This window comes from Silene latifolia, chromosome X (assembly GCF_048544455.1).
Source record: "Silene latifolia isolate original U9 population chromosome X, ASM4854445v1, whole genome shotgun sequence".
Classification (NCBI taxonomy): Eukaryota; Viridiplantae; Streptophyta; class Magnoliopsida; order Caryophyllales; family Caryophyllaceae; genus Silene; species Silene latifolia.
In genome coordinates this window covers 3534668-3547226 of record NC_133537.1, presented here as the reverse complement: position 1 = coordinate 3547226, position 12559 = coordinate 3534668, and the positions used below count along the sequence as shown (strand labels likewise).

The 12559-nt window shown below is 38.2% G+C and overlaps 2 protein-coding genes across 2 annotated transcripts; one reads left to right on the top strand and one right to left on the bottom strand.

Annotated features, from left to right (window-relative positions):
• Positions 1–1396: 1396 nt before the first annotated feature.
• On the top strand, positions 1397–3746 carry LOC141622307 (NEP1-interacting protein-like 1). The gene is made up of 5 exons (XM_074438360.1): positions 1397–1830; positions 2375–2553; positions 2957–3040; positions 3165–3332; positions 3432–3746. The coding sequence occupies exons 1-5, from the start codon at positions 1677–1679 to the stop codon at positions 3552–3554; spliced, it is 708 nt and encodes a 235-aa protein (XP_074294461.1). The 5' UTR covers positions 1397–1676; the 3' UTR covers positions 3555–3746.
• Positions 3747–5003: 1257 nt separating this feature from the next.
• Positions 5004–8863, bottom strand: LOC141622308 (putative F-box/kelch-repeat protein At4g22430). Its single transcript, XM_074438361.1, has 3 exons — positions 7433–8863; positions 5847–6199; positions 5004–5303 (listed from the first exon to the last, which is right to left on the bottom strand). Exons 1-3 carry the CDS (start codon positions 8721–8723, stop codon positions 5229–5231), a joined length of 1719 nt encoding a protein of 572 aa, XP_074294462.1. The 5' UTR covers positions 8724–8863; the 3' UTR covers positions 5004–5228.
• Positions 8864–12559: the final 3696 nt, after the last annotated feature.

Sequence of the window (12559 nt, the reverse complement as noted above, 5' to 3'; positions counted from 1 at the left end):
TACACTTCCCTCATTCTCCCTTTTAAAGAAATAATCTAAACAATATCAAGTTTTATCGTAATTTTATGATAATTCACTTTCAAAAAAACCATTTTTTCTTAATGGAAAATTGACGAACAATACTTTTGATTATTTAGGCATAATTGCAATTTAGGATTAAAAGTGCTGGTCACGAGGGTTATTACGATTCATTTTTCTTATAAAAGAAATTAAATTAAAATATCTTATTTCTTAATTCTCTCTTACATGAACACACAGTTACCGATAACACTCTCAAAACATATCAACCTCTCAAGCCAACTCTATAATTTACCTTCGTTAACACTCTTGTAGTCTTATCCATACATTTGAACTAACTTTAAAAACTAAATGACGACATTGATCATATGATCATATCCTAAAGTCTAATTTATTTTTACTTCTAACGGGAACGAATATATACTCTACCATAACATGCAACCCATTTCAACCTCTTAAACCAACTCTATAAATTACGTCTTTAAAACATTTTGTTCGTTTTTTATTTTAAAATTTATAAAAACTCTTATAGTATTATCCATACCTTCTGAACCAACTTTCAAAACGACATTGATTATATCCAAAAAAAACCAATCAAAATTTTTATTTGCTCACCCCACAACCTAAACAATTTTTTTTTATTTTTTTTTTGGTATGACAAATCCTACATTTTTGTAGGATAACATTTGTCCTTAACCCAAAAAACTCATACACTTAAATTAGTCCAAACGTAATCCCCTTGTCTCCAAATTAGCATTAAATGACAACCAAATCAAAAATTAATTCATTGATTGATTACTTAACCAAGTCCCTTCGAATCGAAACACATCATTCCCCTTTTATAACGTACCAATGATCACATACTGACGTAAACAATTTATTATTTATATTATAAAAATTTGATGTTCTTATTATACTTAGTTAAATGAATCGAACCAGATCGCACATGACTTAATTTTACATCATAAAAGTTTGATATTCTTACCATACTTACTCAAACGAATCGAACTAAATTGCGCATGACTATACTTACTATACTTTCTGTTATATATTACAAGTAATATCGAAATTTCTCTTCATTAATAAATAATGTCAAAAAATGTGAATGATAGGTTCGGATATGAACAATTCATGGACTATACAACCAGTTGTATATGTTGTACGGTGTAGAATCTGAGCTTTGTGTCAAAGTATCCGAGCTTTATATTAAAGAATATGAGCTTTATTAGAAAGTATTGAGTTCATTCATTTACACATTAAAAACATGAAATTTAAATTAACTCAGAAAGAACACACGTAAGCTCGGATTCTTATGGTACAACTGGATGTATAATCCTATTTATGGGGATATGAATAGAGGGAGTACGGGATTTTGTTCATTCAATACTTTCCTTAATACACACCAAATTACAAATCGTACATCATTATTGAATAACAACAACAAAAAATCAACAATTAACATTCATATAAATTCTAGTTGGTGTACATAGTTTTCTCTTAGCAACTAAGTTTTCTTTCTTTCATTTTCTTCTACTCTTTCCTCCATAATTCCTATAAATCTCTTTCATTTCAATCTAAAAATCCCACCATTTATTTTCAATTAAATCCCAACTTTTTTTATTTTTAATCCATTTATTTTGATTTGGGTATTTTAAAAGATGGAATTTTATGCATACCCATCTCAATCAATTGCAAATTCTCCCTCAATTTTATCAAATTTGGCTGATAAAATTAAAGGAATTCTTAATTTTGCAGTTTCAGCAATTCTTGGGAATCTTTTCTCTGCTTTCTTCACATTCTGCTTTGCTCTAGGTTTGATCCCTTGTTCTTGATTCAAAGTTTTAATCTTTTTTATGTTTTATGTTAATTTTTAGCTTGTTAGAACATAATTATGATCTGGGTTATGCTTAAATCTCATGTTCTTTAGATATTTTTTTGTGGGGTACATGGAATTTATTAGTGTAATTGTTATTTTGTCGCGGAATCAGGATTTGTAGTTAGTGGCGAAAATTATTAATTGAATTGAATAAGGTAAACTAAAAGTTTCAAAATTTTCGATTTTGGAGGTCACCACCCCTGCTAGCCCCTTAGTTCCGCCACTGCTTTATACTCCCTTCGTCCCATTCATTTGTTTACCTTTGATTAAAATATCGCTCACAAAGAATAAAAAAGGTAAACAAATGAATGAGACGGAGGTAGAGTGGTTTGTTGGTCTTATAGAGGTTGATATAGCTTTTTTTGACAGATAATTGTGTTGTGCTACCTAGATGTTGTTTGTTTTCGATTGTGAAATGAGAAATTAAGAATATAATTTGATGATTCTAAGAAGAGGAAATTGTGGGATGTGTGAATGCAGTTGGGACACTGTTAGGAGCAATGACAGGAGCATTGATAGGTCAAGAAACGGAGAGTGGTTTCGTAAGAGGAGCTGCTATTGGAGCTATCTCTGGTGCTGTTTTCTCCATTGAGGTCTTTGAATCATCTGTTGTCCTCTGGCGATCCGATGAATCTGGCATTGGCTGTCTTCTCTACCTGGTATTCCATACTTTTGAGTCCTGCCTTTGTTTTTACACAAATTCTCATTATAGATGGCGCATATCCGTCTATAGCTATAGACGGGCCAAATATCCACCCACTTTAAGCAAAACGGGCCAAATGGATATGCGCCGTTTGCTTAAAGTGGGTGGATATTTGGTCCGTCTATAGCTATAGACGGATATGCGCCGTCTATAATGAGACGCTTTGTTGTTTTTATTTTGTCAACTTTGTGTGCCCTGCTAGAAAGAACAATGTAATTTCAGATTTTCAGTATGGTGATCCATCCAATTCTGACTTTGTGTCGAAGAATGAACTTCGTGTGAATTCATTGATTCTTTTCCTGGTTATTAGTTAGAATTTTTGGTTGTGTGAATTAGAATGTAATTTGTGGACTTTGCAGATTGATGTCATTGCAAGCTTATTGAGTGGTAGACTTGTACGTGAGCGAATTGGGCCGGCCATGTTAAGTGCAGTACAAAGTCAGGTAGCATTTATTTCCGATGTTTGCTAAGTCATGGAAATTATATGACTAATACATACACATAGATCAGATGTGGGCACATACTGATTATGATTGGTTTGTTGTTTGTGATTTTTGAATGGGTTAGATGGGCGCTGTTGAAACAAATTTTGAGGAAGTAACCAATATCTTTGACACGGGTGGTGCGAAAGGTTTATCGTGTGATTTTGTTGATAAGATACCTAAGATCAAAATTACAACGGAGAACAACATGGATGCTTCGGGAGAGAAAGTGTCTTGTTCCGTTTGCCTGCAGGTTTGCTTATTTACTAACTGTATGTTATCTTGAAGGAATTTTTTTCGCGTGTGCTGAGACTGTTTAACCGATGTTATTTTGGCCTTGGATGCAATTCAGGATTTCCAAATTGGTGAGACGATTCGAAGTCTGCCCCATTGTCACCATATGTTTCACCTTCCTTGCATCGACAAATGGCTATTGAAGCATGGTTCCTGTCCGTTATGCAGACGAGATCTGTAATGTAATCATTTCTTGTACAATTTTTGACCCGTTTTTCATTACTTGACCCAATTGGAGTGCTGTTTCTGTTCATTATACCTATATAACAGCCCCATGTAGATTAATTTATAGCTTGTTCTCTTTGTACTTCGATTTTATGTTCATATATAAAAATTAGAGTGGATCATGCTCCTCGTTTTGCATTGTCCTAAACCAGACACTGTTTCTGTTTAAATGTTTTGCTTACTAGATCTGTTAATGTGCCAAGACTTGAGAGACGTCTCAATGAGTGATGTTCGTGAACAGACTTTGAACTGAGTCCGAAATCTCTTCCACATTGTAAACGAGGCCAAGCGAGAGGAAGGCGGAGATCTGGCAAAACTGACCTTGTCCGACCCGTACCCGACACTAGACCTGAGCTTGACCCGTAACATGAATTGACCCGACTCGAGTGTTTATTGTTGCACACCGATCATTACCCCTGATAACTTGATAACAGTTGACTCAAAAATGACCTGGCCTGACTCGAATTCTTGCAAAGAAATTGACCTGATCTGAACTCAATCCGATTGACCTGTTTGCTAGGTTTTCCAAGATGACAATATGGAGCACTTCACTTCAGCCAATTTAATAAGAAAGGATAAAGGAAAATATCTTAGGTTCCTCATTGTAGATACCAAGATTGGTATGAATATAAATATAAATAAATTAGAAAATAAATAATGTTGTCAGACAAACAGATTTTTAAATAGGTTTATATGGTTGAAGAATTAATGATTTAAATGGGAATAGAAAGAACAGATATGGGCATCAGTGCATCACATCTCCATACTGGATTGCATTTAATACCGAGTTGAATGTTGGCGGATAACAAAATCAGATGTAAGGGCACAGCCCACAGGCATGTCCTGTTTTTCCTGCAAACAATGTACCTCTAATAATTAGGGTATGGCTCTACTCCCTTGCGCTCGAATTTTCAGTGAGAATCCTGAGTCGAAACCTATCTCGTCCTTGCGGATTGCTTTCAGACCATATTGAAGAGACGGATATGTACCAAAAATACAAAATACAAAATACAAAATACAAAACCAGTGAGATAATCGATACTGCTTGAAACGACAAGGTGACAGCTCCAAAGAAGCAAACACATCATCTGAGTGCCCCGGAAGGGAGAATATACCTGCCTTCGGAGTGAGCAAAGTTCAGGTGTACATGCAATTTTAACTCTAAACTGAAAACAGAAAAATTGCTTTCGGATCACACCTAACTAAGGCCCTAATGGATGCTGTGTCAAGAATTGTATGAAGTATTAACCGACTGTTACTTCACGCTCTGAGAAGTGCATATGGCAAAACGAGTTATTTCGCTTTACCCCAACATATGCCAAAGCAAAAGAATCACGATGAGTCTTTGGCTTCTTCAAACAACTCAAAATGGTGAACTATCGCTGAGTTACACAAAAACAAACACTGATGCAAAGTTAACTTTGGATTGCAACACTACCCATCGTTCATAAGACGCACATAATTAGCAACATTCGCCTTGCATCAAAACACAGCTCCAGAAACGAGATGACGAAGTACATAATATTAGCACAGACATATTCCTAATTTGTTTAAAAAGCATTTATACATGCTGCTTACATGACAATCGTGAAGCTGAAGCAATGACACCATCGAAATCATCAAGCGCATCCTAGTTACCCTCGGCCTTCACATCCATGCCACACGCAGAAACTTCCGTACCAGAATCAGATCCTGCACTGGACACCTGACAAAAGTACAAGTGGGGGTCTAGTCAGGTAAAATGGATTTGGCTCAAAGTCTCAAACCAAGCGTATTAATGTAATTAACAATTATTTGCGTCCGACAATAACTTGGCAACAAAGACATTCACTTCCTTGGGAATCCAAACAATAACACCGAAAATCCAATTCCTATTATGAAGTGGGGAACTTCACCAGTTAGTAACGTCGACCTAACTATCAATGAAAGAAAATCAAACAGACAATTAGTATCGCTATGGTGACCATGAAAGTGATAAAGGGAGACAAAAGAGGGTGAGAGGTCATAACTCATAGACGTAGAATATGTTTAGAGAATTCTGAAAAAGAAACGTTAGAAATTAGGCTAGCCAATCAGCATCATGTTTACGATGCACGCGTGGAGACTAAGAGAAAAAAATTTCGATAAAAAGTCATGTTTAAAAAACTCTAAAAAGGCTAATCCAATGATAAAAAGTCATGTTTCAAAACCATGTTGAACTTTTCAAGAACAACCGCGAACGAGTACTGTGTAAAGGCAGAAGCCAAACCTTCTCAAGCATGGACTTGAGCTCAGCTTGTAGCTTCTTGACTTCTCCATTTTCCGGTTCCAGCTTCAGCCCAAGTTCGACATCCTCCAAAGCTCCTTTGAGATTGCCAAGCTCTTTTCTAGCCAGTGCACGGCGCCAATACACCTTGAAATAGTTGGCATCAAGCTTCAAGGACTCCGTACAGTCATTCTCCGCCTCTTCATATTTGTTAACCTTGAGATACGCCATAGCCCTATTTGCAAAAGTTGCTGTATTTGGTGACAGATCAATGCTCTTAGAGTAGCATTCTATGGCTTCGGTGAAGTCCCGGCTCTTGAAACATTCATTCCCCTGTTCTTTCGCACAAGCCGCATCTGCAAGAACCAATAATGTGAACATGAGGGCATACTCATAATCAAGATACGATACCAGTCCCTTCCCAAGGTGAAGGTCAGACTTGCTTCCTGATCTATGATCACCCTCCTGTGCTAAGCTAACCAAAAATCCACTTTTCCTACTCCTATACCCGGCATTATATTTCGAGTTTCCGCTCCAGCAATCCGAGCACAGTCAGTGGAGCAAAGAGTGGGGTCGGAGCAAAAGTATACCACAATAAGATAAAGGCTCTCACTTAACTATTGAATAAAAGATCTCGGTTGAACCAACCAAGGTATCTAAGGAAAAACAACAGGAAAGTAACACGCACACAAAAAAATTCATATTTTAAAAAGTTGAGATTAATATCCATTCCTTGATTTCCTTCTAACATTATTTACGAAACACTTGTATGGCTAGTCACAATAATCACCTAGCTTTTTCCTGATGAACATTGAGATACTTGTTAAAAGAAAAGGCTATCGCTTCAAATACCTGTCCCTGACGCCAATAAATCACCCTCTATATACCTAATTCAAGAAATGGCTACATAATGCACACAAGGAGATATAATTCGCCGTGTTGTTCAGTAAAAAAGTTTAATTGGCAACCTATGCACATTACCAAACAGGCAAACATCATGATTCATGACAATGTAGCTTAAGACAAAATCGTGGACATGTAACCATCAGCATTATAGAATAATGTTCAATTGCCACAAATGTACAGAATAAGAAGCAAAAACCAGAATGGGTGGCAGAACTTGAAGTTTCGAACCTATGATCGGCCGAATCAGGAATACAAGTATTAAAGCAGAATAAAACAATTTTAGAGCAATTTCTATACTATAAGCTCCAAATTTAACATCTAGCATGGGTACATGAGTACATCCATCATCCTTTAAAATATGAATTCAGAACACCAACTAATCAACTATAGCGGTATAGCCTATGTTAGGCTCAACACTTGACATTGCCAACATGCCATACACAAAACAATGCCTAGATATTTTACTTAAGACGAAACCATACACCTTTCCACAAAAAAAAAGGCCTGTCTAAGATTTCATGTCCGACATTTTCATCCAAGTAGGCATAACAACAGAGTTAAGAAACCACTTGAGAATTTGAGATGATCCAAGTATAGTTATTTTTCATCAACCAAACAATTACAATGTCAAAATCATTGAGCAAATGATAAAAAAGTTTAAGAGATACTAGATGGGCACATACACAGACGTTTTGGGATGGGAGAAGGCCACTTCGGCAGAACAAATGGAAATACATATTGATGTGGAGTAAACACATCAACATTCCCAACCTTTTGAGTACGAAGATTAAACGAAAGAATACAATCACCCGTCTCAAAATACACAACATCCGCCTCAAAAGGATGAACAAAACAAGGTTTAGGCATCTTACTACTACCATCACCATCACCACCACCACCACAATCACCATCACAAGTCAAAAACCTTTCGACATTCTCCCTCGACACCTTATACATCAAACTCCACTCACCACCAACCTCAAAATCCTTCAACCTCCACAACTTCAAAACACAATGTCCCTCCTTAAACACCTCCATAAATTGCACAAACCCGCCTCCACCACCAACCCACCTCTCATCTTGCAACCCAGGCGCATTAAACGGCTTCAACCTCCCCTTTGGTAATGGAATAAACCGACACACAGCCGTCTCATCATTCTCTACACACTTAAAATAATCATTATTCTTCACATCCCAAGTAATCAACCCAACACTCAAATCAATCCAAAACAACTTCCCATCAAACTCAAACGCCCCTTCCGACCTCCAAAAATGCCTATCCAACATATAATTTGCGGTCTTTTTGACCCATTTACCCGTATCCGACACAAAACACAACAACCACCCATACTCCGACCCGATCACAGGTTGATACTCCACCACCATAAACCTACCCACTACCCCAGTTTCCGGGTCAACCCGGGCAGTAAACCCAGCATGTGTCCGGTCAGCAATAGGCTTCGGAAGCCCAATCCATTCACTCGTAATCGGGTTAACCACATACAACGCTTCCTGTTCGAATCGCCACGAAAAACTAGTCGGATCCTTCTCACGCTCCTTATGCGGGTCACGATTAATTGTCAAGCTAATCAAGATCAACCCGTTACTAGAATGGAGTATTACAGCCGGGTACTTGGACCGGGCCAGGTCGGTAACCAGGTCGGACGTCAATTTGCTAGGGTTTATTGCAGAAGTCGAGATTTTTGGGCAATCAACGAGTTGAAACCGAACTGGGTGAGTCGACTCGGGAGCGAGTTCGGGTAATCGGTCAAGGATGATCCAGGAAGGGGAAAATGCGCGGGAAACGTACAAGGGAAGGAAACTGGGCTGTGAAATTATGGAATTGAAACGTTTCGAAACGGATTTGAAACGGCATAAAGGTTTCGAGGGGATACGGGTTAGGATTTCGGTAATTAATTCGTCGGATAGTTTATCAAATACAGATTTAGGTGATTCGGTGTGGTAAGAAGACATTTTTTCAGGTGAATTTTGTTGGATAAGATTTGGGGATTTTTTTAGTCCAGGGTTAGGGTTAGGGTTTTGAGTTTGAGTAGGGTTTTATAGAGTGTGAATTTGTAAATTTCAAGTTGTGTGAACTTGGGGAGGGATGAAAGTAGTAACATGTTAAATTGGGTCCCTTTTGCAGATATCGGTTAGCTTAACTCGTAAAATGTGAAGCAATTCGAATGTTTATTCTTGCACATCGATTATTATCCATAAAAAACTTGATAATAGCTGACTCGAAAACAACTTGAACCCGAAATAAGCCGACTCGAACCTGACCGGAAGTCTGTAAACCCGAAATTGACCCGACCCGGTTGACGCTCGATAAACATAACTATGCTGTTTATATTGTGAAAAGGCACAGACTTTCTTACATTATCCAATAGAGCCATGTCTAGCAACTCGAAACCTATCTCATCCTTACGGATTGTTTTCAAACCATCTCGAAAGAGACGGATGTGATCAACCAAAAATACAAATGACCTATATTGGCCATAATGTCAGTTAACTTTGTTGTCTTTCCAAAACCAGTGAGATAATCAATACTGCTTGAAACGGGAAAAACAAGTTTAATGTCGTTTATAATTCAGCATTTACAAAATTTTCGGACAGCGACTCGAAAGTTCCCACGAGTCCGTCCTGATAAAGGGTCGAATATGGACATCCTCACACACATGGCACATCTTAACTAAAGAGCAGTTACAAAACACTGCAAAATGTCGTCGTTCTCCTGAAGCTCCTCGCATGTTACTTAGAATGAACACGGGGAGTATGTATGCTAGTGCTGCTAATGATAATTATAAATCATATACCATCAAAAACAAGAAGCAGTTAACACGGCTTCCTTCTGACTAGCTAGTATAATTAGTTCAAGTCGTGTAAAATGATTAGATATTTTCAGACGGAGCTTCCAGACGCAAGTAGTCGTACATGAACCCACGCGTAAAATCAGTGCCTCTAGATTGAGTCAGGAAGATGCTGTTATCTCCAGTCTTAAGTAATGAACTTTTTACCGGTATGCTGTACAAAATATACAATCCATGGATTCCGTGTCTTGCTATTGCATTATCCCTTCCTATCAGCAACGTTCTAAAAACAGGAAGATATCTCAGGTCCGGGTTATTTATCCTAACCTGCATATCATTTATTAGTATCGTCACACATTAATCTCTGTACGCTGCCAAGGTAGGATGCAGTGGTGTCTGACCTGTAATTCAGCCTGCGCAGCTGCAGCAAGAGCGATTTGTAGAGTGTAAGTAGTATTAGGAGCTACTCGTGTTAAGGGAAATCTGATCTCCCATGTGGTTGGCTCATAACTATATCCGTTCCTCCTACAATAAACATTAATGCTTAATCACGACTTCATGAATTGAATTCGACTTTACCTTGAAAAAAATTGAGGACGACTCGGGTGTACATACCTAAGCACATGAGCAAAGAACCAATCCTTACGAAAATCACTTACTCCTACTGTGTATATCAGATCTTGTTTGGGATACAGATCTGTGTAACGGTCCCACAAACCGTATTGCCTGTACTTGTCCTGGTTATCTCGTACATAAAGTCTGTTGACGAGGTTTGGATATGGATCAGGGATAAAGAACTCTGCTGCAGTGCGGTCAGGGACACCAATTTCCCACAATGTAGCACCATTTCTCCGAGGCTTATACACAATATCCCTCATCTCTATTTGCTTCCCTGAAATACTCACACCCGTTATTCAAAAGTCAATCCAACCTCCGTGTCAATTGACTGTCGACAATGAAGTTGCGCACAGAGACATACCTGGTGTGATGATAAGGTCTTGCGAAAATTTGAAGTCCCCTATAAAACCAGGAGCCCAAGCAAAGAGGCTGTAGTTGCCTGCACGAACATTTTTAATCACGAACTGTCCTTGAGCATCGGCCTGAGTCCAGAACTGATAACCCTGCAAGTATCCGAAAAGAGAAACTCCTAATTAGTTCTTTTTTTTTTTTTTTTTTTTTTTTGTGGTCGTCAATTGTTTGAACCTAAATGAGATCGAGTAGTGCACGCGCTTCAAATTCGTACAGACCTTGACTTGATGTTGCCATGAGCCAACCTCTCCAGGTGGACCCAAACCGACCCAAGCAAAAGCCGCAGGCATTGCTACTCGATAACTGTATGTAATCATGAACAATACATAGATTAAAAACAATATAGTAAATGAGGATGGTAATAAACTAATAATACCTGTGTATAAATCAAAATGATTTAAGGACATACATACCTATCGTCGACTAGCAACCTACCCATAACCGATCCACGATCTTCAGCCTTGGGAAAATCTATTGACCCTGGGAAATCATAAGGCCATTTTTCGACTTCCTGGAGCATCTGATTTACAGCAAAACAGATATTTATAATGATTAAGTAATCTGGTTTGCTCGTCAAGGGATGGAAAGGATATGATTTATTTATTTATTTACCTGATTTTTCGCGCCTTCCCAGAGTGTACGAGGGTCTGCCTCACCAGGCATGGAATTTAAATGCACAAAGTATGGGCCGAAGACCTTCTTCCATGGCTCTCCATCCGCGAAACTCATGCTCAAGTTCTTACCGGCATAATGAATGCTGTGAAACATCTGTAGTGTATTTTACAGATCATTGACTGTACATCAGGGAAATATATTGAAGATATTCCTATTACGCCCCCTCACTCGAGTGGTTAGTGCACAGGCCCCCTCGTACCATATGCTGAATTTCAGCCAGGATTTGAACCCGTGACCTCTTGGTCACAGTGGCCTTGATACCATCTCAACCAAAGCCTTAAGGTGATGGTTGATGCCCAACTATTATAATTATTCAATAAAATATAAGGCAGAATTATGAGGAGTTAGAAGCGAAGTGCATACAGCGAGTAGATTGGGGCCAACGTGAGCAGTAAGGTCTTGTTTATGAGGACCACCCATCCGAAATTCGTTACTAGGTGTGATAATCCAAATTCCGACTGGAGGATCAAAGGAAATCCACCCATGTACCTTATTATCCTTGTTTTCAGTCGAGTACTGGTACTTATCGTCCACCTACATTCACCATATATGCTGTTATAACAGAAACAAGAAAGACAAATAAAAAACAATAAAGAAAGCAACGCACAGATTTACGTGGTTCACTAACGGTGTGTTAGCTACGTCCACAGGGCAGAAGGGAGAGAGTTTTATTGATATGTGAGGAGTTTTTAGATTACAATTCAGACGTATGATAAGCATGACTGCGAGGGAGAGGTTTAGAGAGTTTATATAACACTGTCTAAAACCTAATACAGAATGACCTAATAAGTCCCAAGACAGACCCTAGCCCAATAACAGATACGGATACCGAGCAAGACTCCCACATAGTCGTTCGAAGTGGCGACTAACAGAATCAAGGCACAAACCCAACATAAGCTTTTATTCACTGTCACAGATATCGAAATGTAGCATCATAGAGGTAACCAAGAGCAAGCAGAAGGGAATAACCTCTCCTTTGAGCTTCCGATTAGTGGGATTAGTCAACAGAACAGCTTCTTTAAAGGCCAATGGTCGACCAGATTCGCGGTCTTGTGGCAATGGCATAATGCGCTGTATCCTGTCCGATATAGCCATGTATCGGAACCTGACCATTTCTCCAAAGTTAAACATTGTTTCTTTCTTACAATGTAATATCAGCATAAATAGGATTATACAACCAAGGTAAAAGAAATTGAGCTTATGTGTATTTTTTCTGAGCTTATTCAAAGTTATATTTTTATTGTGTAAATGGATGAAATTAGATATTATCTAATAAAGCTCGTATTCTTTAAAATA